This window comes from Oncorhynchus mykiss, chromosome 6 (genome assembly GCF_013265735.2).
Source record: "Oncorhynchus mykiss isolate Arlee chromosome 6, USDA_OmykA_1.1, whole genome shotgun sequence".
Taxonomy (NCBI): domain Eukaryota; kingdom Metazoa; phylum Chordata; class Actinopteri; order Salmoniformes; family Salmonidae; genus Oncorhynchus; species Oncorhynchus mykiss.
Window position 1 is genome coordinate 50,620,256 of NC_048570.1, and position 27,821 is coordinate 50,648,076.

Below are 27,821 nucleotides of genomic sequence, written 5' to 3' on the forward strand. Positions count from 1 at the left end.
AATCTTTGGTAATCTCAGACGACACGAAAGAGAGGTTGAACAGGCTAGTAATAGGGGTGGCAACAATTTTGGCAGATAATTTTAGAAAGAAAGGGTCCAGATTGTCTAGCCCGGCTGATTTGTAGGGGTCCAGATTTTGCAGCTGATTCAGAACATCAGCTGAGCAGATTTGGGAGAAGGAGAAATGGGGAAGGCTTGGGCGAGTTGTTGTGGGGGGTGCAGTGCTGTTGACCGGGGTAGGAGTAGCCAGGTGGAAAGCATGGCCAGCCGTAGAAAAATGCTTATTGAAATTCTCAATTATGGTGGATTTATCAGTGGTGACAGTGTTTCCTATCTTCAGTGCAGTGGGCAGCTGGGAGCAGCTGGTTCTTATTCTCCATGGACTTTACAGTGTCCCAGAACTTTTTTGAGTTAGTGTTGCAGGAAGCAAATTTCTGCTTGAAAAAGCTAGCCTTGGCTTTTCTAACTGCCTGTGTATAATGGTTTCTAGCTTCCCTGAACAGCTGCATATTACGGGGGCTGTTCGATGCTAATGCAGAACGCCATAGGATGTTTTTGTGTTGGTTAAGGGCAGTCAGGTCTGGGGAGAACCAAGGGCTATATCTGTTCCTGGTTCTACATTTCTTGAATGGGGCATGTTTATTTAAGATGGTTAGGAAGGAATTAAAAAAAATATCCAGGCATCCTCTACTGACGGGATGAGATCAATATCCTTCCAGGATACCCCGGCCAGGTCGATTATAAAGGCCTGCTCGCTGAAGTGTTTCAGGGAGCGTTTTACAGTGATGAGTGGAGGTCGTTTGACCGCTGACCCATTACGAATGCAGGCAATGAGGCAGTGATCGCTGAGATCTTGGTTGAAAACAGCGGTGTATTTAGAGGGCAAGTTGGTTAGGATGATATCTATGAGGGTGCCTGTGTTTAAGGCTTTGGGGAGGTACCTGGTAGGTTCATTGATAATTTGTGTGAGGTTGAGGGCATCAAGTTTAGATTGTAGGATGGCTGGGGTGTTAAGCATGTTCCAGTTTAGGTCGCCTAGCAGCACAAGCTCTGAAGAAAGATGGGGGGCAATCAGTTCACATATGGTGTCCAGAGCACAGCTGGGGGCAGACGGTGGTCTATAGCAGGCGGCAACGGTGAGAGACTTGTTTTTAGAGAGGTGGATTTTTAAAAGTAGAAGTTCAAATTGTTTGGGTACAGACCTGGATAGTAGCCTGCAGAGTTCTGTCCTATCTTTGCAGTAGATTGCAATGATAATGATGATAACCTGCTACAGAAGACTCGGCTGTATTCGCTGCCAAAGGTGCTTCAATAAAGTACTTAGTAAAGGGCCTGAATACTAATGTAAATATGTTTCAGTTTACTTTTAGTACATTTGCAAAAATATCAAACTAGTTTTTACTTTGTCATTATGGGGTATTGTGTGTAGATTGATAAAGGGGAAAAACTATTTAATCAATTTTAGAAAAAGGCTGTAATGTAACAAAATGTGGAAAAAGTCAAGGGGTCTGAATACTTTACGAATGCACTGTATCTTAAATGACTGCATTTTCATGAATTCCATTATGTATTCTTGAAGTACAGTCAAAAACGGTATGGGACTTTATACGGAAGTGGAGCTGGAAGTAGACATGACTTTCCCAGTGGATAACAAACTACGGTCGTGTCCAGTTGGCATGTAATGGAAGAAAAGAAAACACTAATACATATACCAGTCCCTTTGTGATTCTGTGGTTATTATGGTTTCAAATTTTACCCATCTCCGCACTATTACCTCATAAAACAGTCAAATCACTGCAATATTACCGCAATACAAAACGAGTGCTAAAAGTTTTAACCAATTGCAGCACTTTTTTAAAGCATAAAATCATTCAATCAAGCCACACGTCAACAAACTTTTCCCCCTGTTAGTGCATTTTCGTGACAAAGTGTACAAAATCATTGCAAATTGTGTAGGGAAAGGGGATACCTAGTCAGTTGCACAACTGAATGCATTCAACCAAAATGTGTCTTCCGCATTTAATCCAACTCCTCTGAATCTATCACCCCCAAAAAAAATTAAAATCCCGGAGGGACTGAGATACGATAGGATATTGTCTGTACTTATTATGGTTTTCTTTTCTGTGTCAAAATATTTGCACAGTTTTCTATGGAGTATCCCAATGAACACAACCAATAGTTCATTCAGTAAAGAATGGTTCTGACGTTTTTCCTTTAGTGTACAAATACAAAGGTTTTGGACTGTTTTAGCCAAATTTTCAAAATCACCTCTCATAGCCATTTTACAAAAGTATTTGCCGAAAGAAATGCTCTCTGTGAAAAAAATAACAAATAAACGTTCTTCTCATGTAAATGTATGGTTAAAAGGGTGGAGAATGTCTAAGTAACGAGTGTATGTCTGTTTCTGCCCAGGATTGGGATACCCTAACCAGCCTGGGTTCTCAGACTTCCCAAATGCCCCTGGCACCCCTAATGTTGGGGAGTTCTCCTCGGGACCACCCCCCCTCTCCTACCAGGCTGACCTGCCAAGTGGACTCCTCACTTCAGACAAACCCATGGGACATCCCATGTCATCCCAGGTACTAACCTCAACCCTGCTAAGTGCTTTGTTCTTCCTGTTCTCAATGGTCTGGAGTCTTGACAAACAAATCCACCCCACCCCCAAAATAATCATGTTTGTGCTTTTACGTATTATCATTCACTTTTCATCCAACCAGCTAGGTGACAAAGTTGAAGTTCCCTTGTTCGTTTAGAGTCTAAACTGTGGGGTAGTGTTGTAGACCTGGTCTTTCTTTTGTATGTGGGTCCTGGTTTACTAATCAGTGTTGATGGTGCATGTCATTATGATAAGTTATCCATAAAATTCATAATGTATTCTAAATTAGAGGTCGACCGATTTAATCGGCATGGCCGATTTCAAGTTTTCATAACAGTCGATAATCAGCATTTTTGGACGCCGATTATGGCCGATTACATTGCGTGCAGGCTTGACCACCGGTTACGCGAGTGCAGCAAGGAGCCATGGTAAGTTGCTAGCATTTAAACTTATCTTATAAAAAAACAATACATCTTAACATAATCACTAGTTAACTACACATGGTTGATGATATTACTAGTTTAACTAGCTTGTCCTGTATTGCATATAATCAATGCGGTGCCTGTTAATTTATCATTGAATCACAACCAGAAACATCAATGCCTTTCTTAAAATCAATACACAAGTATCTTTTTTTAAACCTGCATATTTAATTAAAATAATTTCATCTTAGCAGGCAATTTTAACTAGGGAAATTGTGTGACTTATCTTGCGTTCAGTGCAAGCAGAGTCAGGGTATGTGCAGCAGTTTGGGTAGACAGCAGCAGGCTCGCGATGGTAGACAGCAGCAGGCTCGTAAGTATTCATTCAAACAGCACTTTCCTGCATTTGCCAGCAGCTCTTCGCAATGCTTGAAGCGCAGCGCTGTTTATGACTTCAAGCCTATCAACTCCCAAGATTAGGCTGGCAATACTATAGTGCCTATAAGAACATCCAATAGTCAAAGGTATGTGAAATAGAAATGGTATAGAGAGAAATAGTCCTATAATAACTACAACCTAAAACTTCTTAACTGGGAATATTCAAGGCTCGTGTTAAAAGGAACCACCAGCTTTCATATGTTCTCATGTTCTGAGCAAGGAACTTAAACGTTAGCTTTTTTTACATGGCACATATTGCAATTTTACTTCTCCAACACTGTTTTTGCATTATTAAAACCAAATTTAACATGTTTCATTATTTACTTGCGACTAAATAGATTTTATTTCTGTATTATATTAAGTTAAAATAAGTGTTCATTCAGTATTGTTGTAATTGTCATTATTACAAATATATATATATATATATATATATATATATATATATATATATATATATATATATATATATATATATATATATATATATATATATATATATATAAAAATTGGCAGATTTAATCGGTATCGGCTTTTTTTGGTCCTCCAATAATCGGTATCGGCGTTGAGAAATCGTAATCGGTCGACCTCTAATCTGAAAGAATTAGAAGAACTATAAAGTATAGGTTAAGTGTGGGTTAAGATGGTTTCATATATTGCTTTGTTGTCTTGGCCCCTCTACAAATCAAAGGTGCCATCAAATAATTGATGATGAGTTCTAATTGAAAAGAGCATGACACTTTGGAAGGGTAGTTGGATTTGAGTTGAATTGGCTTGTTATAAAACTTTATTTTACTTCTAACACACCAAAGCATATTATACGTTGATGTGGCACAGACGTGTTATGCAGGAGCTTATAATACTTATAATTCTTTTCACCTCAGATTCCCCATTCTGGCCGTATGGACTCCTCCCACAGTTCTCTCCAGCATCAGCAGCATCAAGGCCTCCATAGCATCTCACACCTCGGGGGACCAGGGGCACCCATGATGCAGCCTCGCAATCCCTCCCAAAACACCAGACTACACACAGAAAGCTCCTTTGGGTTAGGGGGCCCCGCTTGCTCAGAGGTGCCAGAGCCTTCCTTGGATGTGAGTAGCAACATTTTAATTCGCTGACTTCATGACCTAGCTACGCAGTGCATTGCTACACTACATTTACATTCACACTGTACACAATTTGTGTATCGCATCAGTGGAAACCAAGACTGTTTTCAGGGCAGGTCTGCCGGTTTGGACTAGCAAAAGTGACTTTTCGGTATTAGGTTAAGGTTAGGAAACGGGCTAGGTAAAATGCAAATATTGTTCCAGATGTGGAGCCTTCCGAGTGGCGCAGCAGTCTAAGACACTGCAGTGCTTGAGTCATCACTACAGATCCGGGTTCGATGCCAGGCTGTGTCTCAGCTGGCCGAGACCAGGAGACCCATAAGGCGATGCACAATTGGCCGAGCGTCACCTGGATTAGGGGAGGGTTTGGCCGGCCAGGATGTCCTTGTCCCAATGCGCTCTAGCGACTCCTATGGCAGGCCGGGCGCATGCATGCTGACACGGTCGCCAGTTGTACATTGTTTCCTCTGACACATTGGTGGCTGGCTTCCAGGTTAAGCGAACAGTGTGTCAAGAAACAGTGTGTCTTGGCAGGATGCATGGCTCTCGACCTTTGCCTCTCCCGAGTCCGTACGGGAGTTGCAGCGATGGAACAAGACTGTAACTACCAATTAAATGTCATGAAATTGGGGAGAAAAGGGGGTATTTTGCATTGTTTTAGACTGCTGCGCCACTCGGGAGGCGACTCGAACATATCAACTAGTCCTGCCCTGAGAACAGTCTTGGTTCCAACTTATGCAAAGCTGCTACACAATGGCCCTCATTCATCAACTTGTTCATAAATAGGGCAACAATTTCGTAGTATGTTAAGTTTTGCACTATTCATAATACTTTTGCACTGCGTAATGTGTAATACACATTATATTGTATTATGTTGTTGAGGAAAACTCAGAGGTATCAGGCAGAACTCATTTATCAGCAATAAGAGGTTTATTCAAGCAATTGGAAGGAAGATCACTTTCAGGATGAACCCAGAAAGTAACCTCCAGGATATACCGGAAAGGATCTCAAAGATTTTACAATTACAGTCTTTAAATACTTAATCTACACAAAAAGCTGCTTAACCAAGCTAGGGGGAGGCAATCTTACATGAGAGATAAGGGGTACTTGGCTTTCATAAAGCATTAAAACAAACAAAAGCAGGTTCTAACCAGTTCTCACAGCCTATGTGTCTAAGATAGGAGAGTGATAAGATCTTTAGAGCCTCAACAGACATGAGCAGCCTGGGTGGCTTTTAGTGTCCCAGAGATAAGGACGAATAACAAATCACTCCGTAAAATCATTGAAAACGTGGGGGAGGGAGGTGGATCCCCACCACACTGGGTAGCACAGAGCAACACTTTAAGCGCATTGCACTAATAATGGCGCTGATTAGGGAAACATTCCCGCTGTTCTTAGTGCCAGTCTGCACGTTCAAACTAAAACAATGTAACTAATAATGGAATCTTTGTGCTTTCGTTAATAAAATTAATGATAAAAATACAGATGTTTATTTGGTTATGGATCCATAATGAATTACAATGGGAATAAATATTACTGAATTACAGAAATATTGGAACAAAGTTATCTACTGAAGGTTAACAAATTGTTGTTTACTGGAAAATAATATTTCGAACACACACGGTCACGTTGTACAGTGCCATTATGGCTATTAGCAGGTAGCTGGACAATAGACTTGCCTAGGAGGGTAAGGGGAGAATTCTATTGTTAAATGTATTTCAATGTTAGGGCGGCTGTATCTCAACCGGCCGTGATTGGTTGCAATTTCAGTTTAATCCACCGGAAAAGACAAAACAAATAATACCACAAAAAGTATTATTATGTATCTGACCGTGCATCTGACCGTGAATTGGGAGTCCCATAGGGCGTCACACAATTGGCCCAGCGTTTCTCTCCCTCTAAAAACATAAATAAATGTTTTGGCCTTTACAAATATTATTTTGGCCTTTATTCAGATTACAATCGTTCACTTTCGTTTAAAAAGAAAAACTAAATAACCTCAAATATCGTTATGTATTGTCAAGTTGATGGCACAGTCATATAGCCGGCACCTACATAAAGCTGAGTGACTCACTCATTCATGGCTTTGGATTAAATTAAATAAGGTTATTTTTGATAGTCTTATATAAAGAAATGTTTTGGTTATCCTCACCTGGACATCATGTACAGTATTATAATAGCCCATTATGGGATATTAGCAGGACAATATACCTTTACCATCACCTCTCTGTATTTTGAATCTTTGTTATTGGGGCCTCCCACAGTGCAAACAGTTGCAGGTTCTATACACGTACCGCCTGCCACCGTGAGACCCATGAGCCGGCTTTTGGTTTTAATTTAGAATCCTCCAATCCTCTATATATATAATTATTGGCGGAGAGTCATATCATATTTTTCTATATACTGTAGGCCAACCGTAGGCGACATGATTCTCACTAGTGTTGAGTGTGCTGTTAAGTGGTGTAGGTTTTTATTTATTTAACTTCTTAGGGCTTAAATCCCGTTAAAGGGATCGATATGACAACAGCCAGTGAAAGTGCAGGGCGCCAAATTCAAAACAACAGAATTCTCATAATTTAAAATTCCTCAAACATGTGTCTTATACTGTTTTAAAGAGCATATTGAAGTTAGAAGCAATAGGATTTGAAGCAATAGCCTACGACTATTTGAGCACCTTTTTGTGCTGTTCTGAGAAGCAGGGGGACTGGTCTTGATAAGTCAATGAGATTTTCATTTTCACTGAATTTCAGTTTGGGTATTGGTTCGACTAGAATTAGGGTGTAGAAATGTTATGCTCTTAGTGGAACCTTTATTAAACTAGGCAAGTCAGAACCTCTTTGGGATCGGTGTCCCGCTAGCGTTCCACTACGACAACATCCATTGCAGAGATCCAGTGAAATTGCAGAGCGCGAAATTCAAAATACTATTAAACATTCATGAAAATACAAGTGTCTTACATTGTTTAAAAGCTTAACTTCTTGTTAATCCAACCGCGTTATCAGATTTTTAAACGGCTTTACGGCGAAAGCATACCATGCAATTATCTGAGGACAGCGCCCCACATCAAAATACTTTTTCAAACCAGCACAGGCGGCACAAAATCCCAAATAGCGATAAAATAAATCACTTACCTTTGAAGATCGTCCTCTGTTTGCAATCCCAAGGGTCCCAGCTACACAATGAATGGTTGTTTTGTTCGATAAAGTCCTTCTTTATATCCCAAAAAGTCTGTTTAGTAGGCACCATCAATTTTAGTAACCCACTCGTTCAATGTGCATACAAACGAATTCAAAAAGTTACCGGTAAATTTCATCCAAACAAGTCAAACGATGTTTCTAATTAATCCTCAGCTACTCTAATATCTAAATAAACAATCAAATTTAAGACGGATAATAGTATCCGTATAACTACCCATCCCGGATCCAGGAGAATTGTCAGCAACTACACTAATTAGCATAGCGCAACGATCAAATAATCTTACTAGAAAATATTCATATTCATGAAATCACAAGTGAAATATAGCGAAACTCAGCTTAGCCTTTTGTTAATCACCCTGTCCTTTCAGATTTCGAAATTATGCTTTACAGCGATAGCAAGACAAGCGTTTGTGTAAGTTTATCGATAGCCTAGCATTGCATTATGTCCAGCTAGCAGCAGGAAGCTTGGTCATGAAAATCAGAAAAGCAATCAAATTAATCGTTTACCTTTGATCTTCGGATGTTTTCACTCACGAGACTCCCAGTTTCCGTTAGGATGGAAAGGAAAATATGAAGCTGTACAACGTGACCGTCTAGAGCAGGCTACACAGTACTGGGCTATTTAGCTAAAGAATCCCTGTGTCGTGCGGGCACAAGGGAGATCGGGGTTCAATTCCCAGACGGGGAGGAAGGAGTAGGCTGTCCTTGTAAATAAGAATTTGCTCTTAAAGGACAAACAATCAGTCATGTTACCTCAGCTAGTTAACAACCTGGTAACTTTACCAGTACTTCTAAACATCTGGGGGCACAGAAAGAAAGGAAAAGACATGGCGTCTTTAGAAAATCAAAGAATGAAGGACTGATCTCTTGCATGTCCTCACTCACAAACTTGAAATACTTTCAATGTAATGCATCTCAATAGGTAGAGCTTTTATTCCACAAATGACTTAGAGATGTGACAGAGTTAAATATTAGTTTCTTTGTGCACAACATGCTTCAAAAGTAGCTAGAATTCATATTCGCCCAGTATGCTATATCTCAATCAATTAAAACAAATATATGTGCTACCAATGAAAAAAGTTAATTTAGAGCCCTGTCTGCAAGGAAATTTGCATACAAGTGGTCTCGGACCGATTTTACATTTACAATATCCAGAGCGACTTACAGTAGTGAGTGCATAAATTTATATACAGATGTACATTTATGCCAAAGGAAAAAAATCTGAGCTACAAAAAAAATGTGCAAGACAGTGCTCATATGCTAATGTTGATGACTATTTTGAACTGTGAATGATTGATTGATGAGCGAGGCACAATGTGTTAATGAGCGCATTACCTGTTGTTGTACGTACATCTTTAGGGATTCTGATTTCTCTCTCTCCTCTACAGTTACTTCCTGAATTGACAAATCCAGATGAGCTACTGTCTTACCTTGGTCCCCCCGATTTACCGAACAACAGCAATGATGACCTACTCTCCCTCTTTGAGAACAACTGAGTCCCGGTTCTCCTCTCCAGTCTCCCATGGTTCCCTGCAACACATAAACTACATACAAGAAGTATCCCACCTACAATGTGGGTATAAAAAATACTTCCTGTAATATAAGAGCTCCCCTTGAGCCGAAAATGGCCGTCAGTGGTAGTAGGCGTGTCGAGGAGACACTTGAATATGAGGAAAAACTTTGATGTCCCTTGTCTGACTATAAACTATGGTAATATTTTGTTTTATATCTGTAAACTATTCCCGCATCCATTCCCTTGTTACTACCTTTCTTGCCCAAGGATCCAATTGTATTTAAATGCTTCCTTACTAGAATCACATTTAGAAGGGATTATCAATGTATGTACATTTTCTTATTCAATGCAGTTGTGATGCAAGTTTATGTCCAACTGAATTTGGTGAGTTTGAAATGTCCATAAAAGTATGATTAAATAACCTTTTTTAATTTACAATAATAAATGGAAGATGAATACATTGAGGGGATGCCCTATGTGTTTCAAAGATGAATATGTATTTTCACTGCCTTTTACTGTGATTTATCAATGCACAACAGTGACAAAACAGCAATGTAATTTCCACATTTACATAACCATTCCAAGCTATGATCATTTAGCACCCCGGCACACAAACAATTACTCAGTCTTTTTATATTCTAAATTAACAGATTTTTATGCATAAATGTTTGACATTATATTCATTACAATGGTTAACAACCTTGTAGGCAAATTGAATAAATGGCAATCTGTAAGGCTTTGTGAGACTCAATTCTTTGGAGCAGCTATGGAGCCAAAGCCATACCTTTATGGCTACATGTAAATATATGGCTCCATCTAAATCAAAGATGACCACACCAACCAGATGTAGTCCCCTGTTAAATTTTTTTTTAATGTGAATTCATTTGCAAACGTCTGGTTCTTACTGATCCAGATATATATCCAGATATTATATTCTTCCTACACTAACACTTTGTAAGGCCTGCTCTTTGCAGAATGACAGAAAAATGAAATACACAGGTATGGGCAACTAGCGGCCCTTTCGTAGGCCCCCGGATCATTTATTATTAAATAACTAATTTGGGGTCCCATTACCGTTGAGAGTTAGAATAGTAGAATATACTAGGTGCAATTTCGTCATTTGGTTGTGCATCAGCAGATTTTCTCTTGTTTTGTAAGTCACTGACAGTCACTCAATAAGTCCATGTCAGCAAAAAATGTTTAGATATCTAAACTTGTAGTAATCATGGTCCAATTACAGACCAGAGAACCTCCATTAATTTTGTTTGCCACTCTCACTCCGATAACGTTTTAAAAACTGCAAACATTTCTCTTCACCCCATCGCAAAATGAGTAGAATTGTATGAAGTTAGAACCTCTTTGGGAAAGGTGTGCCGTTAGCGGGACACCTCGACAAAAGCCGGTGAAATTGCAGAAAGCGTAATTCAAACTACAGTATTATAAATATTTAACTTTCATAAAATCACAAGTGTAATACATCAAAATAAAGCTTAACTTGTTAATCCAGCCGCTGTGTCAGATTTCAAAAAGGCTTTACGGTGAAAGCAAACCATGCGATTATCTGAGGACAGCGCCCCGCATACAAACACATGAAAAACATATTTCAACCAGGCAGGTGCAACACTAAAGTCAGATAGCGATTTAATAAATACCTTACCTTTGACCTTCTTCTGTTGGCACTCCAAAAGGTCACAGTAACATCACAAATGGTCCTTCTGTTCGATAATGTCCTTCTTTATATCCATAACTCAGTTTAGCTGGCGCGCTTCAGTCAATAATCCACCCAGTTTCCCTCCATCAAAATGCATACAAAATGAATCGCAAACGTTACTAATAGACTTTTCCAAACAAGTCAAACAACGTTCATAATCAAACCTTAGGTACCCTAATACGTAAATAAACTATAAAATTTAAGACTGAGAATCGTTATTGTCTTTACCGGAGAAAAATACCAAAGAGCGCTCTCATTCACGCGCTTGGAAACACTACAGCCAAAATGGGAGCCACCTAGAAAAATGTAAATTTCTGGCTAATTTTTCCAAAAACCAGCCTGAAACTCTTTCTAAAGACTGACATCTAGTGGAAGCCCTAGGAACTGCAATCTGGGAGGACTTTGCCTTATAATAAAAGTGATAGCCATTGAAAATAGTAGTAGGCTGAATTATTTTTGGGGGGGGGGGGTGGTTTGTCCTCTGGGTTTTGCATGCCATATCAGCTCTGTTATACTCGCAGACATAATTTGAACAGTTTTAGAAACTTTAGAGTTTTCTATGCAAATCTACCAATATATGCTTATGCTAGCTTCTGGGCCTGAGTAACAGGCAGTTTACTTTGGGAACGCTTTAATCCGGATGTCAAAATACTGCCCCCTATCCCAAACAAGTTTTAAACTGCATTAATTTATGTCTGAGAGTATATGAACATAACTGAGCATTCTAACATATCCATTAATCATCATCAATAACATCTCCCAGGTCTTCCTCACATTTTTGTTTTACATGTTTTATGTCATCGGGACTCGCCTCTATCAACCCTTGATACAGTTTGGAAATTAAATCGACTGCCTTAAAATAGTTTCAATCTTTCAAGCTTCTTGCTTGTCCAATGTTTGACGCACAGGGAGAATAGTGTTGTATCGGCAAAAGTTCACCTCTGTGCTGTTACAGACTGGCCTTCCCTGGCTGCCTGCCTCTGATGAGACCCCTGTCACCATCTGATCCTGATCAGATGAGGTATGGCAAAGAACTACCTTGGTGTACATTTATACATGATATTATCCATGAATAGAATCAATGGTTCAATAATTGGAATTAATCAATATTTCCAGATCCCAGACTGTAGCCTACCCATCAACTCAAGGTGGAACTTTGTATCCATTCACTAATTTTGATTATATTCTGCAAATTTCACCTGACATCCGCAGACTGGTCTTCCCTGGCTCTCTGACCCTACATGGACACCTGTCACCATCTTATCCTGCTAAAACATAATGAGCATAGCGTACTGAATGTGCATCATGACAGTGAAGCCTGTGGAGCTGTTTCTACCATGTCAGTGTGAAAAGTAGGAAATTAGCTATGGTAACTGTCAGATCAATAACGTTACATTGCTATACTGACTAATAAAAACTAACATTGCGCTGAAAAAACATCAGAAGATTGGTCTTCAATCGTTTGGTAACTGGTTTCATCGTTTGATTCAGGTATAGTGTGATTGAACAAAAATAATAGCTAAAGTTATTGTGCTAGCTAGCTAATGTTAGCCAACTTTTGGCAAGCTCTAGCTAATGATACATTATCAAATGACTTCTGTTGAAATGGGAAAAAACAATGGCTACAAAACATTTCCATACACACAACACCTGTTAGATACTGCTACCTGAGATAGTGAGAGACTAGCTAGAGCTGAACTGGCTGTGGTAGCTACTAGCTAGCTAACGATCTGCTAGTAGTTCATTCACTTCAGCCGAGAGGTGATGAAACATTGGCTCACGTAATATGTCAGTTACTACTAGCTCAGCACTGGGAATACACAATTGTTTCTGTCAAACAGCAGTTACCTTGCCAGTTAGAACAGTCAACAGTCAGAAGTTTACATACACCTTAGCCAAATACATTTAAACTCAGATTTTCACAATTCCTGACATGTAATCCTAGTAAAAATTCCCTGTCTTAGGTCAGTTAGGATCACCACTTTATTTTAAGAATGTGAAACAGAATAATAGTAGAGAATTATATATTTGAGCTTTTATTTCTTTCATCACATTCCCAGTGGGTCAGAAGTTTACATGCACTCAAGTAGAATTTGGTACCATTGCCTTTAAATTGTTTAACTTGGGTCAAACGTTTTGGGTAGCCTTCCACAAGCTTCCCACAATAAGTTGGGTGAATTTTGGCCCATTCCTCCTGACAGAGCTGGTGTAACTGAGTCAGGTTCGTAGGCCTCCTTATTCGCACACGCTTGTTCAGTTCTGCCCACAAATCTTCTATGGGATTGAGGTCAGGGCTTTGTGATGGCCACTCCAGTACCTTGACTTTGTTGTCCTTAAGCCATTTTGCCACAACTTTGTAAGTATGCTTGGGGTCATTGTTCAGTTGGAAGACCCATTTGCAACCAAGCATTATCTTCCTATCTGATGTCTTGAGATGTTGCTTCAGTATATCCACATAATTTTCTTTCCTCGTGATGCCATCTATTTTGTGAAGTGCACCAGTCCCTCCTGCATCAAAGCACCCCCACAACATGATGCTGTCACCCCTGTGCTTGATGGTGTTCTTTGGCTTGCAAACCTCCCCTTTTTCTTCCAAACATAATGGTCATTATGGCCAAACAGTTCTATTTTTATTTCATCAGACAAGAGGACATTTCTCCAAAAAGTTTGATCTTTGTCCCCATGTGCAGTTGCAAACCATAGTCTGTTTTTTTATGGCTGCTTTGGAGCAGTGGCTTCTTCCTTGCTGAGCGGCCTTTTAAGGTTATGTCGATATCAAACTCATTTTACTGTGGATATATATACTTCTGTACCTGTTTCCTCAAGCATCTTCACAAAGTCCTTTGCTGTTGTTCTGTGATTGATTTGCACTTTTCGCACCAAAGTATGTTCATCTCTAGGGGACAGAACGCGTCTCCTTCCTGAGCGGTATGACTGCTGCGTAGTCCCATGGTATTTATACCTGCGTGCTATTGTTTGTACAGATGAACGTGGTACCTTCAGGCGTTTGGAAATTGCTCCTAAGGATGAACCAGACTTGTGGAGGTCTACATAGACATAATTTTCTGCAATTTTCCAAACTGTTTAAAGGCACAGTCAACTTGGTGTATGTGAACTTCTGACCCACTGGATCTTTGATACAGTGAATTATAAGTGAAATAATCTGTCTGTTAACAATTGTTGGAAAAATGACTTGTGTCATGCACAAAGTAGATGCCCTAACCAACTTGCCAAAACTATAGTTTGTTAACAAGACATTTGTGGAGTGGTTGAAAAACAAGTTTTAATGACTCCAACCTAAGTGTATGTAAACTTCCAATTTCAACTGTTATCAACTTAGGATAGTGCCTAAGCAACACACCACGTAGGAAAACCCTAGACATGACATTAGAGACAATGCCATGATAGGGTCATTTTGTCAGGACATTGGACGTAGATAGAATTCAGTCCATTTAGATGATTTTGGTGTGAGAACAATTTTTTGTATATCTTTTGTTTGTTTATGCTTTCATTCCTTTTCAGTTCAGTTCCTGAGACACTTAGGAAGTGATAGAGCCATAAACAATGTCCCCATACAACCATCACTTCGTGCCACAACGCCGCTTATTGGGGAATTCATGGAATTATATATTTTGTGAGTGTTTGTGCGCTGATAACATCTGCCTACGTTACTGCCCAGATCTTCCAGTCTGGACAACCAGACGACGGGTCTAGAACGGCGATCCCAAACCGGACATCCACTGACCATCCTTGTGGTGGACTGCTCCGCTTTCAGAGAGCCTACCAAGTTCAACCACCAGAGGGGGACTGCAACGATCTACAAACAAGACATCACATGGTCATTATTTTTATGTTGATTTGTAACTTGCAGGATAATCACAAGATCCAAACCCCCAGGGGGGGGGGACTGTCATGACGTGGCCCTTTCTGGGTATAGATCGTGGCTTCTCCCTCTCTCTTGCTCTCTCCTACACCTAGGTTCTGTTATCTCAGGTCATAAATTCCTGCCGGAGACTCTCCCCCTGGGCATGCAGTATTGAGCGAGAGAGTTTCACAGTAGAACAATGGAACTTCTACTACATCACAGAATTTGAGAACTGAACAATATCCATGTTTTGGAGAATGTGTAAATGGTCGGTGGAGAAGCCAACTTCTGTTTTGTTTCATGTTTGGGACCTCATGAAAGACAATACAGCCACATTAACATAACTCTGTTTCTACAGGTGCCTCCATTATGAGGTTTGCATCTAAGTATTGTATAAAATGAATGAGTAAAGATGAAACTATTTGTGAAATCATGTGATGATAAACCTTTAATGTGAGAGAATTGTATTCCGTTTAAAGTTTAAGTCATTGGCCCGCCCCCGCCAGCACAGACATGATCAGGCATCATAGAACCACCTTTTCTATTGTTATGAATAACCCCCCCCCCCCCCCCCCCCCCCTGAGGAAATCCTCTTCAGACCATGCATACTTTGGGCAAGCTGAGGTGGCACAGGTTTGAGTACCAAGACTGAGCAAACCCACAGCGTGAGCTGTGATTGCGAATGGTTATTGAATTCCTAACCATACCACATGGAGCATTGGCTACACGGCTAGAAATGGTTCAACTCTGAGACTATCGATCCCTACAGAGTAAGAGCATATCTTAGATACTAATTACTAGTCTGCAGCTAGAAATTATGTAAACCTTGGATGCGAATACCGACTACCGCCGAAACATCGATTCTATGAGAACATTTCTGAATGGTACTCTGAAGTATCCATTCTAACCACAAAATGCTGATATTCAGGGAAACAGAAAGAGAGAGAGACTTGGATGAACTCTCCAGCAGAAGGACCGGATTCCAACCGAAAAGATCATGACACATGGGCGTAAACAGTTATTGATTGCAATTATTCTCGAATGAGTGAGCGTTCGTGTGCAAAGGATTAGAATTTCAATTAATATAGTTGTCAACTGTGTGTAGTGATCCTTTTTGTCTTTCCTGCTCTTTCTCAGTCCACACCCACTTCCCTTTGTCCACCAAGCCGTCATATCGGCTTAGCCCACTTGGGAATCATCCCTACCATTTGTTAGTAACATATCTACTGTTTGTTTGTGCATTTCTGTGATTATTTAGTTAGTTAGTTAGTAAATAAATGATTAAGCCAATTGGTGTATGGGTGATTTATAGTAAAGGCTGGGTTTGTGCAGGTACCCAACAATTTACGCTGTTTGGAATGAGACTGACGTGAGGTAAAGAATAATTCATTAATAGAAGACACATTTTTCAGATATTAATATATCTTATATTTGGAAAATTATAATTTTGTGATATGAAGATTTTATGTGGTGCCCCTGCTTCCTAGTTATTACATTTACGTGATTAGTTTAGTCATGTAATAATAATTCCAGAGAATTGATTTGATAAAATAACAGTCTTCACTTTAAATGATGCCAAAGACACGACACTGGCCTTTAAAGTGCAGCATTTTGCCACATGGGGTATTGTGTTAAACCCACTTTTAGATTCTGATCGGTCACTGACTGGACTGGCTATTTTATATTTAGGGCAGAGTATCCCTCTTGGTGCAGGTCCAGACTGAATCAATAACATGAAACAATATTGAAGCTGTGATGGTCAGTGTGGATTCCAGGCTACAAAACCCTAGCCTCGGGCCCTTTTCAGATATTGTCAATTTGTTGCTTATAATCTTCATCCAATAGATGGCACTAGTGGACATTGTGATGATGAGGTCTGGACCATTTGAGAGGTGGTACCAGATGCCATTAAATTCAAGGAAGTTATGAAATGTGAGGATTTGTCTTTTAAAGATGAATAAGATTAGGTGAGGGGCTCAAATAAAAACAAAGAGTAGACCACCGGAGCTTGTATGGAATGAAATATACATTTACAAAAGCTTAACTTGCATTTAGCCTTTAACATTTTAAACAAAGAATGGCACAAAGGTAGTTTATTGAGTCAAATGTGTTGAGTAAAAGAAAGGCTTGAGTCATCTACATCTTCTCTCTTGCCTGAGTGTCTCTAGCGTTCTCTCAGTTTAGGTTGACAAACTCCTTGGTTTTTGGGGCTTTCAGCCTGGGCATGACAGATTAGCCCGGGTGCACAGTTGCAGCGGTCAATATTTCTCCGCAGTTTAGAGCGTCCTCCTCGCAGGAGGCAGGTATCTCCCTCCTTTGGGATGGGTTGACATCTTTTCCCTGTTAAATAGCGGACGCAGCACAGTCCTGCCTCACAGTCTCCAGAGCGCACGCATGTGGCCTTCTCTGCAACTGGAGAGGGAACAGGACAGTTAATACCACACTCAGATATGCAGAGCTGCAAGAGTTGGAGGCAGCACACACAGTTTGGGACCAGGCTTTCCTTTTCCAAGCTTTCTTACCTTTCCTTATGTTGTTGTCATCATCATGAGCAACTATTTCTTTACTCTGGTTCTTTTTCTGAGATCCATTGCAGGTATTTCTCTGTAGATATAGGAACGACATTACCACTTACACATTACCACTCAGCAGCACAATTAAAGGATTGAATTCATGATATAGTCATTTATTCTTGAAACAGTGGAGGCTGCTGAGGAGAGGACAGCTCATAATAATAGCTGGAAAGGAGCTAATGGAATGGCATCAAACACATAGAAACATGTGATACCATTCTACTCATCCGCTCCAGCCATTACCACAAGCCTGTCCTCCCTAATCAAGGTGCCACCAACCTCCTGTGCTTGAAGAATATGATATAAATGCGTCCTGAATTTAGTTAAACTGTCATACCCCACCAGAACCCAACATGTAAGCTTGTTTTATTTACTCTATTGTTTGTAACGGTGTAACTCTAAACAGACACTGTGTAGCCTCAACATTGTTAAAACTGTCATTTTGATCTCATGGAAGTCACTACTTTGTCTATGAATTTGAGAGTGGTTACATTTCTCCAGCCCCATCCCTTCATCTGCAGATTGCCGCTTTCAGTTTTAATTAAGAGGTCATTTGGCACATAAGGTCACACCATAAACAGTAAGCTCCAAAAGTATTGGGACAGTGGCTAGGTTTCCATCCAATTGGTGACACATTTTAATGTGAATATTCTAACATCAATATTTTAACAATACTCACTCATTTCTTTAACTGTAAAAGGCTGCTTACAATGCAGCTTTACAGAAAAACCACCTTAAAACCCTTAGGGAAGACCAAATGAAGTGTAACACCACCTATCAGTTCTACCAACCTGAGCTTGAGGTTGGAATCCAAAGCTAACGGTGATCCCGACATGGAACCGGGAAACAAGAGCGAGGAAGAGTGATACTCGTCGAAGGAAACAATCTCAAAATGAACATACAAAAATGGACATGAGAGATGTATGTACTTTCCTTTAATCCCTCAGAAAAACAACATCCGTATTTTCACTTCACTTCCATTAAATGGACTTATTCCAGATAAAAGTATGTGAGTGATAACGTGGTGACATAATAATACATTTGCGGGTTAAAAATGTACCAAATGAAAACTGTTGGTTTTCTCACAATTTTTTCCCATTACATAGCGAGTGTGCTAACTCTGGTATTGGCACGTGTGCTCTTGCCAACAGCACGCAGATACACTTATAGCCCACTTGATGAGATTGTTATATAAAAAAGAGCCTGGTTATTTGTATTTGTCAAATGGCAGCCAAGCATCGATGATCATGTCACCAGAATAAGACCCTCGTTATTTCTTGGAAAGGAGCATCAAGCTCATCACCTTGCACTTTCACCACCCTGTGAAGTTCATCTTAACTTTTCATCTGTAGCCTAATAAACTGTGTACGCAGTGGGAGGACCACACGTCATCACGTGAGTCCAAGTTTACTTCGATATGATGGTTATTATATCGATATTTGCACATAAAATCATTTCCACCAACATTTCTGGAATCATTCATTTTATTGACACAAAAAGGACCCATTGTCTAGCGTATTTTGTTTTGTCCACATTTGGAAAGTTTACCGAAAAATGTTCTGTTTCCATCAGGCCTGTCATCACATTTTGTATCGGAACATGTAGCTACTTTCTCACACAAAAAGGTTGGATGGAAAAATGGTTAATTACATGTATTTTGTGGCTCTGTACTCCAGCACTTTGGATTTGAAATGATACAATAGTTATGAGGTCACAGTGCAGACTGTCGAATTTCATTTGAGGGTATTTTCATCCATATCGGGTGAACCATTTAGAAATTACAGCACCTTTTGTATATAGTCCACCCATTTTAGAGGAACAGAAGTATATTGTGTATTGCAGTATTCAAAAGATAGTATTTGGTCCCATATTACTAGCTTGCAACTATTACATCAAGCTTGTGAGTTATCCTATTTTACTGTACTTTCAACTATTACATCAAGCTTGTGAGTGATCCTATTTTACTGTACTTTCAACTATTACATCAAGCTTTTGAGTTATCCTTTTTTGGGGTGGTATGATATTTATGCCTCTGTAACTTGTTCACTTATCATTACTCACGATTTATTCAGGACTACCCGTAATCATGTTAATATCCACATTTATGTAGAAGTGTTTAGAAACATATTATATTATTTAAGAATTAATTTGACTACCCAGTGATAACATTCTCAGATCCCTTCTTTCTTATCTCTCTCTCACACACTATAGCACTCACCGCTGACAGACTGCGTTCTTGATCAGGTAAAGCTGTCCTGTGACGCCGAGAAGATGTATCTGCCCTGCGACGTGTGTTCACATTATTCTGTACATACACCGTTCCACTGTGCGGGTCCACCTGTATTACGAAGAAAAGCATTGGCCTAATTCAATCTGAAAAAAGAGACACTTGAATGACACTTGAAACACTTGAAGCCTAAGCATCACTGGTCAATCCACTGCAGGTCCTCTCACCTGTTTCAATGGATCCATCACTTCTTTAGAGGTTTGGATTACATATGATTTGAGGCTGTGCACAAAACAGTGAGAACACATGAAAAGCAAAGCGATCGTAGGTGTCCACATTGTAGACCAAACAAAACGACACAATATCCAGCCGTTGTAAATAGCAAAATGTCTAATACAGAAGACGAACCCACTTTTCTCTGAGCAGAGCAGGTGTATCCTGGTACTTATAACCCTTCAAGTTTCACATGTAAATGATTTATGTCACATGCACAAGTACAGTGAAATGCCTTTCTTGCCAAATCAAAACCCTACAATGCAATAATCAATCAAAATGTAATACTAGAAAATAACTTAAGGTAGAACAAAACCACAAAAGAAATAAGAAAACACCGGCCCACCCGCACAGCATAAAGCTTCTACTTCTTTCATTACACACCAAAATCCACACAAATTCCTCCTACCAACACACAGAGGCCCTTTGAAAAATATGTTTAATGAATGAGAAATATTCTTTGAACAAAACGCATCAATTGACATGGATGAGAGCTACATTCTGGCCAACCGGAACATATGGTAAGCGTCTCTCTTTAGAACTAGACTAGTGTAGGCTATAGGGGGAAATGTAGTAAATGTAAGATTTGTCAACTGTTTGATGGTGAGAAATCATTATACTGTATGTCACTTATGTAATAATAATAACTAGATCAGAGGACTGATATGAGGGGTTGATTCTGTCCATTTTGTCTATAAATGCTTACAGTAAATACATGATATTATGAGTCTACTTTTTATGATGTAAAATTAATATATTGAATCATCCATATCATCAGGCGATATATTGAATCAGATATGAACAGTCACTGTGCACCCATTGGCAATCTTCTCCCCACCCAAATTGGCTTATTTCAGGCTGCATGGAGCTGCATTGAGACCTGCAGGTACCGACAGAGATCATTGTGGCACGGTCGTCATTTTATCAATGTGCGTTTGGGAGCGGGTGGTCAGACATCGAATTTAGGAATTTGAATATTTTTGTTATTTGGAAACTGACATCTTTCTCATTTGCATGTGTTAGCCTTTTACTGTATTCAAAGCACATTATTATTCACAAAATCTCAGAATTCGCTTCTTCAAGTGAAGTAGCTAACCTCTTCTGTCCTAGATGGGCTTGCAAGAAAAGGCGCGCCTTGTATGTTTGGTCCTAATGAAATAGAGTAGGCTGCCCATGCATGGGCGGATATTCACTTGGCAGTTATCTTGCCTAGGAAATTACATTAAATATGATTAGACTATAGTTTACTACAATGTTTGTAAATAAGTATTGATAATGGAAAGAAGTGGAGGGCGCCCAACCAACTTGAGTCGAGTTGTAATTATTTTTTACAATCATCATTGAAATAGAAAAGGCGCAATGCGCACATAGTGAGTGAGCGCCTTTTCATTTTCAATAAATATTGATTACCTATTAATTTGTCTCTGTCTGCAAATTGTCCTCCTAAAAGGTAGCCTATATTCTATTCTATATGCAAAACATAACATAGAGAAAGTGCAAGTGTCCGCTCTCATCATTCTTGCTGCTTTATATTCAGTAGCCACAAGCGAGAGATCAGGTGCTCATGTGGTCTCAGCTGAATAGAGTAGGTGATAGCTTATGCATGGGCCGAAAATCACGGCAGTTATCTTTCCAAGGAAATTGCCTAGAAGTAAATATTGATCACCAATATGTGTTTCCTTCTTAAAACCACCCCATTCCTAAAAAGTATACAAAGTAGCTAAAGTGCAAGTATCTACAAATACCTCTAGCCTATTGGCTGATAAAACTCAGTAATAGTTATAGCCTAATAATGGGCCACGTGATCAATGTTCCCTCTAATATTATTCGGCACTGCCCCTTTAAGACCTGACTGCTTTTCAAAGATGGCTAGAAATGTATACTTTTGTGCTCTTGTAGGAAGCAACCACTCCCCCATTTCTGACTACAAAATAGCTATAACTGAGCTAATAACTCACTAACTAGAAAAGAATATGAACAAATGTGCACACGTGGCTACATGCAGCTCTAACTTTGATCTCAAAACAAGCACATAATAATCTCAACCACTCATGTTGTAAAACAGCCCAGTTCAAAATGAATGGCACAACTTCATATGTGGCAATGGTCTATTTGCATATAGGCTTACTACAGCTCTGATTGGTTATGGCTAATATTACGTTGATTCGATCACAATTCCCACAGTAAAGGGAAACGTTAATTGTGTTAACTAATGGGGAAAACTAGAAAGTTGTGGGAAGTTCAAGTTCTCATGATTCTCTGCAAGGGCAGATTTTTCTTTTGTGCAGCAGTCCCTGGAGTGCTGCGCACCCTGCGCAATTTAGAGGGAACATTTCACGTGAGAATCTCTGGTAATTTAACCGATTCCTTAGGTTATTTTGGGCATTTTGATATTGCCTATAGGACGCAAAATTGCTGCGAAGATGGCCCGCAAGTGAGCTGCATCACATATACCTAAAATAACATTGTGGGACTGTGGTTGGGTTCGGATCCAGCTTTCCAGGTAGCTAGTGGAAGTTGGACAGAAAGCCAGGGAGTCGGCGGGTGCGGTATGAAAAGCTGCAGTTCCCGTGTAGACCTCTAGCTAGAGCCCCTGCATTCTATATGACAGGGTTGGCTTTCCATACCCTAAGATATGTTGTGCATCAATGGAAAATATGAGATTACCCAACTATATGCTTACCATTACCCTGATTCTACCATTCCAAACATGCTCTCTCTCAATATAGGAGGAAGGTGGAATCCAATTACACAGGCCTTTGACGCTTGTAGGATGTGGTAGGGCTTGCAGTCGATAACAGACTACAAAGCGCTCCCCAGCTGTGAGATGCCCAGTGATGCAGAACTACCAAACAAGCTAAATGCCTATAATTCTCGCTTTGAGGAAAACAACACTGAGTCTTGCATGAAAGCCCCTGTTGTTCCGGATGACTGTGCGATCTCACTCTCTGTGGCTAATGTGAGCAAAACTTTTAAACAGGTTAACACTCGCAAGGCTGCAGATGGAATACCAGGGCTCGTTCTCAGACCATGCACAGACCAGCTGGCAAGCAATTTCACTGACATTTTCAATCTCTCTGTAATCCCAACATGTTTCATGCTGACCACCATTGTCCCTGTTCCCAAGAACTCCAAGGTAACCTGCCATGACACACATCAACACCGTCATCCCAGACACCCTGGACCCACTCCAATTAGCATACCGCACCAACAGATCCACAGATGACACAATCTCAATTGCATTTCATCAAGAGCATCTTGACTGGCTGCATCACCGCTTGGTATGGCAGTTTCACTGCCCTCAACCTCAAAGCACTACAGAGGGTGGTGCGGACAGCCGAGTACATCACTGGGTCCAAGCTCCCTGCCATCAAGGACCTCTATAATAGGCGGTGTCGGAGGAATGTCTGAAAAATTGCCAAAAACTTTAGCCACCCACGACATAGACTGTTCAATCTGCTACTGTCCGGCAAGCAGTACTGGAGCATCGACTCTCTCTGACTAATAGGCTCCGAGACAGTTTATTTCCGCAAGCCATGAGACTGCGAAAATAGCCATAAGACTGCTAAATAGTTAATTAAATGGTTTCCCGGACGACCTGCATTGACCCCATCTTGCACTGGCTTTATGCACACTCACAGGACTATGCACTATATATACACTCACTCTTAAACATTACACTGACACTCTCACACAAACCCACACATTCACTTACACTACATAAGCACACGCAGATCACACACACACACACACACACACACACACACACACACACACACACACACACACACACACACTTTCACAATCATCATATGCTACTGCTAGTCTGTTCTTTATTTTACCCTTATTGTTGTCTATCTTGATGCCTAGTTATTTTACCTTGTCTTCATGTACATATCCACCTCAAATACCTTATTATTATCTATCCTGATGCCTAGTCACTTTACCCTGCCTTCATGTACATATCTACCTAAAATAACTTTTTATTATTATCTATCCTGATGCCTAGTCACTTTACCCTGCCTTTATGTACATATTTACCTCAAATACCTAGTACCCTGCAAATTGATATGGTACTGGTACTCCATGTATATAGCTTCATTCTTGTTCCTCTTGTGTTAGTTACTATTTGTATTTTTCTTATTTTATTTTCTGTGGATCTGTCTCCGTACGTTCGTACATTCGTCACATGCGATATCTCAAACAGCACTGGCAAGATTTTGACGAAACTTGGGTGAATGATGCGCCTTCCCATAGGGATCTGGCATGTACAAAATTACACTGGTTGGTCAGATAGTGGTGCTATGACAAGCGATTGAAAATGCTACATTTGAAATTGAAATTTCCCTCACCCCGTTTGACGTAAAGTCATGAAATTCGGTGCTGCTTTTATTGTTGTTGTTTACTGTTGCCTTGCACTTTTTAACTCTGCATCATTGGGAAAGGCTCGTAAGCAAGCATTTCATGGTCAAGTCTACACACGCTGTATTTGGTGCATCTGACAAACAAAATGGGATTTTGATCAAATGTTTCTCTCTCTCTCTTTCATAAACACATATATGATGTGTACATATGCGCACACAGGGAGAGTGAACATGCATTGGTCCAGGCAGCTCACCTAGGGCTGTTTTATTCAGGTCTGCCTTTTTAAAAACCTACCTTCGAGCTAGTAGGCGATGGCACCTGCTCAGTTCCAGGTGAATTTCAGTTATCAAAACACAGTGGAAAAGCCTGTACTCCATACCCCACTAAAAAACCTTGCACAACACTAATTCTACTAGTAGTAGGTACATTTGAAGCTGACAGAAATATAGTAACAGTACATGACTATCATTTATGCAAAGCTAATAATTCAAGCAATAGAGGAATTATCTCTCTTAGATTCACATGTTACTTTTAGAGGGGAGAGTGCTGTGGATTTCAGAATTTTCTAAATTCTTCATTATTAATATGAGATGAAAGGTGAGTTCCTAACGAGTTCAGGAAACCAAGCCACAGCTTTTTGTGATGTTTAAAGTGTTGGGGGAAGATATTTTGATCAAGTGAGACCTTTAGAAAATATGCACATTTTCTTTAACACTAAACATACAAATATGTAATTTACAGTTATAAAGAAGGTGAAATCGTATAGTTTGTGGTTTTATAATTTGATTATATTATATGTAGAAAGCATATAAATCCTTTCAAGCCTTTTTGTTGAATAGAAAATATGTCATATCATCTTTATCATATTTGTACTGTTTACTTGAGCTTGTGTCCTCAAAAGGGAATACCCCTCAAACTCCTTGGTTCTTGGGGTGTTCAGCCTGGGCACAACAGGTTAGCCCGTGTGCACAGTCACAGTACTCAAGATTTCTACGCAGTTTAGAGCGTCCTCCTCGCAGTACGCAGGCCTCTCCCTCCTTTGGGATGAGTCGTTTCCCTGTTAAATAGCAGACGCAGCACAGCCTTGCCTCACAGTCTCCAGAGCGCACGCATGTGGCCATCTCTGCCACTGAAGAGGGAACAAGACAGTTAGTACCACACTCAGATATGTAGAACTGCAAGAGTTGCAAGCAGCACACACAGTTTGGGACCAGGCTATCCTTTTCCAAGCTTTCTTACTTTTCTCTATGTTTTTGTCATCAACAGGAGCAAGTATTTCCTTATTCTGGTTCTTTTTCTGAGATCCATTGCAGGTATTTCTCTGTGTAGATATAGGAACGACATTACCACTTACACATGATAGAGCAGCAGAATTAAATTATGTAATGTTAGCAGTTCTGTTTAAAAGGGCAATCTGTGATTGGTACATTTTGGACTTTTGAATTCGTGATATAGCCATTTATTCTTGAAAATATAAAATAAATGCCTCCTGAGCAACTGTTATTCCCATCAGAACCCAACATGTAGGGGCTAAGCTTGTTTTACTCAATTGTTTGTAAACAATGTAATTGTAAACAAACACTGTGTAGCCTCAAAACATGGTTAAAACTATCATTTTGATCTCATGTCAGTAGTTGCATATAGCTTTGTCTATGAATTTGAGAGTGGTTACATTTCTCCCTCCCCAACCCTTCAACTGCGGATGAACCTTTCAGTTTTTAATAATTCACATTATTATGTACCCCCACTGTTCCACTGTACAGGTGCACCTGCATTAAAAACAACAAAACAACTTGTATATTTCAATCTGAAAAAAAAAAGAGATACTTGAATGACACTTGAACACTTGAATCCACACAGCTGTAACACGTAGCCTAGTCATCACTGGTCACTCCACTGCAGGTGCTCTCACCTGTTCCAACATATCCATCTCTTCTTTAGAGGATAGGATTATATTCAAGTCGAGGCTGTGCACACAGCAATGAGAACACATGAACAGCAAAGCGATTGTAGGTGTCCACATTGTTGACCAAAGAAAATGACACATAATATCCAGCAGTTATAAGTTGCAAAATCTCCAATACAGAAGACGAACCCACTTTTGTGTGAGCAGAGCAGTTATGACACTACAAGTGTCAAGTTTAAATGTCACATGCACAAGTACAGTGAAATGCCTTTCTTTCTATCTCAAAACCCCCAAAATGCATTAATCAATAACAATGCAATAATAGAAAATAACAAGGTAGACTTAAAAACAAAAGATTAAATGGCATGAAATATACATTTGCAGAAGCCTACCTTGCATTTACCCTTCAACATTTGAACCTTAAAAACCTCTTAGATGTAAAGTCCCCTGTTTAAGGGAACTGCATGGTTCCGGTACCGGTTCAGACCAACATTTTTTTCTTATAAATAGATCTGGGGACCGAAATGGCTTGCATTGAGCGATAGCTCTGGTTCCCACAGTCACAGTGCAGGTGTATCCTGGTACTTATAACCCTACAAGTTTCAAGTTTCAAGTTTCAAGCTTACATGTTTTATGTCACATGCACAAGTACAGGGAAATGCCTTTATTGCAAACACAAAACCCAACAATACAAGAATCAAAAACAGCGAAAATAACTTAAGGTAGAACAAAAAAACACAAGAAATAAGAAAACACCGGCCCACCCGCACAGCATGAAGCTTCTACTTCTTTCATTGCACACCAAAATCCACACAAATTCCTTCTCCCAACACACAGAGGCCCTTTGAAACATATGTTTAATGAATGAGAAATATTCTTTGAACAAAACGCATCAATTGACATGGATTAGAGCTACATTCTGGCCAACCGGAACATATGGTAAGCGTCTCTCTTTAGAACTAGACTAGTGTAGGCTATAGGGGGAAATGTAGTAAATGTAAGATTTGTCAACTGTTTGATGGTCAGAGCTCATTACCATCACTCCTGTAATAATAATAACTAGATCAGAGGACTGATATGAGGGGTTGATTCTGTCAATTTTGATATTATGAGTCTACTTTTTGTGATGTTAAATGAATATATTGAATCACCTATGAACAGTCATTGTGACTGCACCCATTGGGAATCTTCTCCCCACCCAAAATAGCATATTTCAATGGCTCGAGCTGGAGGGCTGCATTGGGACCTGCAGGACCAGACAGAAGTAATTGCAGCGCGGTCGTCATTTTTCATGCTGCTGTTGGGAGTGGGCGGTCAGACAGAGAATTGAGAAATCAAAATAGTCTTGTTGTCCCACAGAGTATTTGGAAACGGATATCTTTCTGCTTTGTATGCCTTATCCTACCTATTGTATTAAAATCTTTTTTTTCTCATAAGCTTACCTCTTCAATGCTAGTCGGGCCCTGCAAGATCAAGTGCGCCTAGTATATGTGTGGTCTTAATGAAATAGAGCGGGCTGCCTATGCATGGGCGGAGAAACACGTGGCAGTTACCTAGACTATAGTTTACTACAGTGTCTGTAAATAAGTATTGATAATGGAAAGAAGTGGAGGGCGTCCAACCAACGTCGGT

At 39.9% G+C, this 27,821-nt stretch overlaps 2 protein-coding genes across 5 annotated transcripts in view; one reads left to right on the forward strand and one right to left on the reverse strand.

Moving 5' to 3' along the window:
• Nucleotides 1-10,003, forward strand: part of LOC110526111 (zinc finger MIZ domain-containing protein 2) — an 88,566-nt gene extending 78,563 nt beyond the window's left edge. For all 3 annotated transcript variants that reach the window (XM_036980389.1, XM_021606739.2, XM_036980390.1), the window contains exons 17-19: nucleotides 2,413-2,579; nucleotides 4,338-4,544; nucleotides 9,145-10,003. In XM_036980389.1, coding sequence (XP_036836284.1) covers nucleotides 2,413-2,579; nucleotides 4,338-4,544; nucleotides 9,145-9,252 — 482 coding nt within the window. In that variant the 3' untranslated portion in view covers nucleotides 9,253-10,003. The remainder of the gene's footprint in view (nucleotides 1-2,412; nucleotides 2,580-4,337; nucleotides 4,545-9,144) is intronic.
• A 6,853-nt stretch (nucleotides 10,004-16,856) lies between these two features.
• The window catches only part of LOC110526116 (dickkopf-related protein 4), a 30,993-nt gene continuing 20,028 nt past the window's right edge, over nucleotides 16,857-27,821 (reverse strand). Inside the window, exons 1-4 of one of the 2 annotated variants that reach the window (XM_021606748.2) lie at nucleotides 19,873-20,195; nucleotides 19,637-19,756; nucleotides 17,368-17,449; nucleotides 16,857-17,257 (exon numbers count right to left, since the gene is read on the reverse strand). In XM_021606748.2, the coding sequence (XP_021462423.2) occupies nucleotides 17,010-17,257; nucleotides 17,368-17,449; nucleotides 19,637-19,756; nucleotides 19,873-19,983 (561 nt within the window). In that variant the 5' untranslated portion in view covers nucleotides 19,984-20,195 and the 3' untranslated portion in view covers nucleotides 16,857-17,009. Of the gene's footprint in view, nucleotides 17,258-17,367; nucleotides 17,450-19,636; nucleotides 19,757-19,872; nucleotides 20,196-27,821 lie in introns of those variants that run through there. The other variant, XR_005052153.1, reaches the window with a different exon arrangement.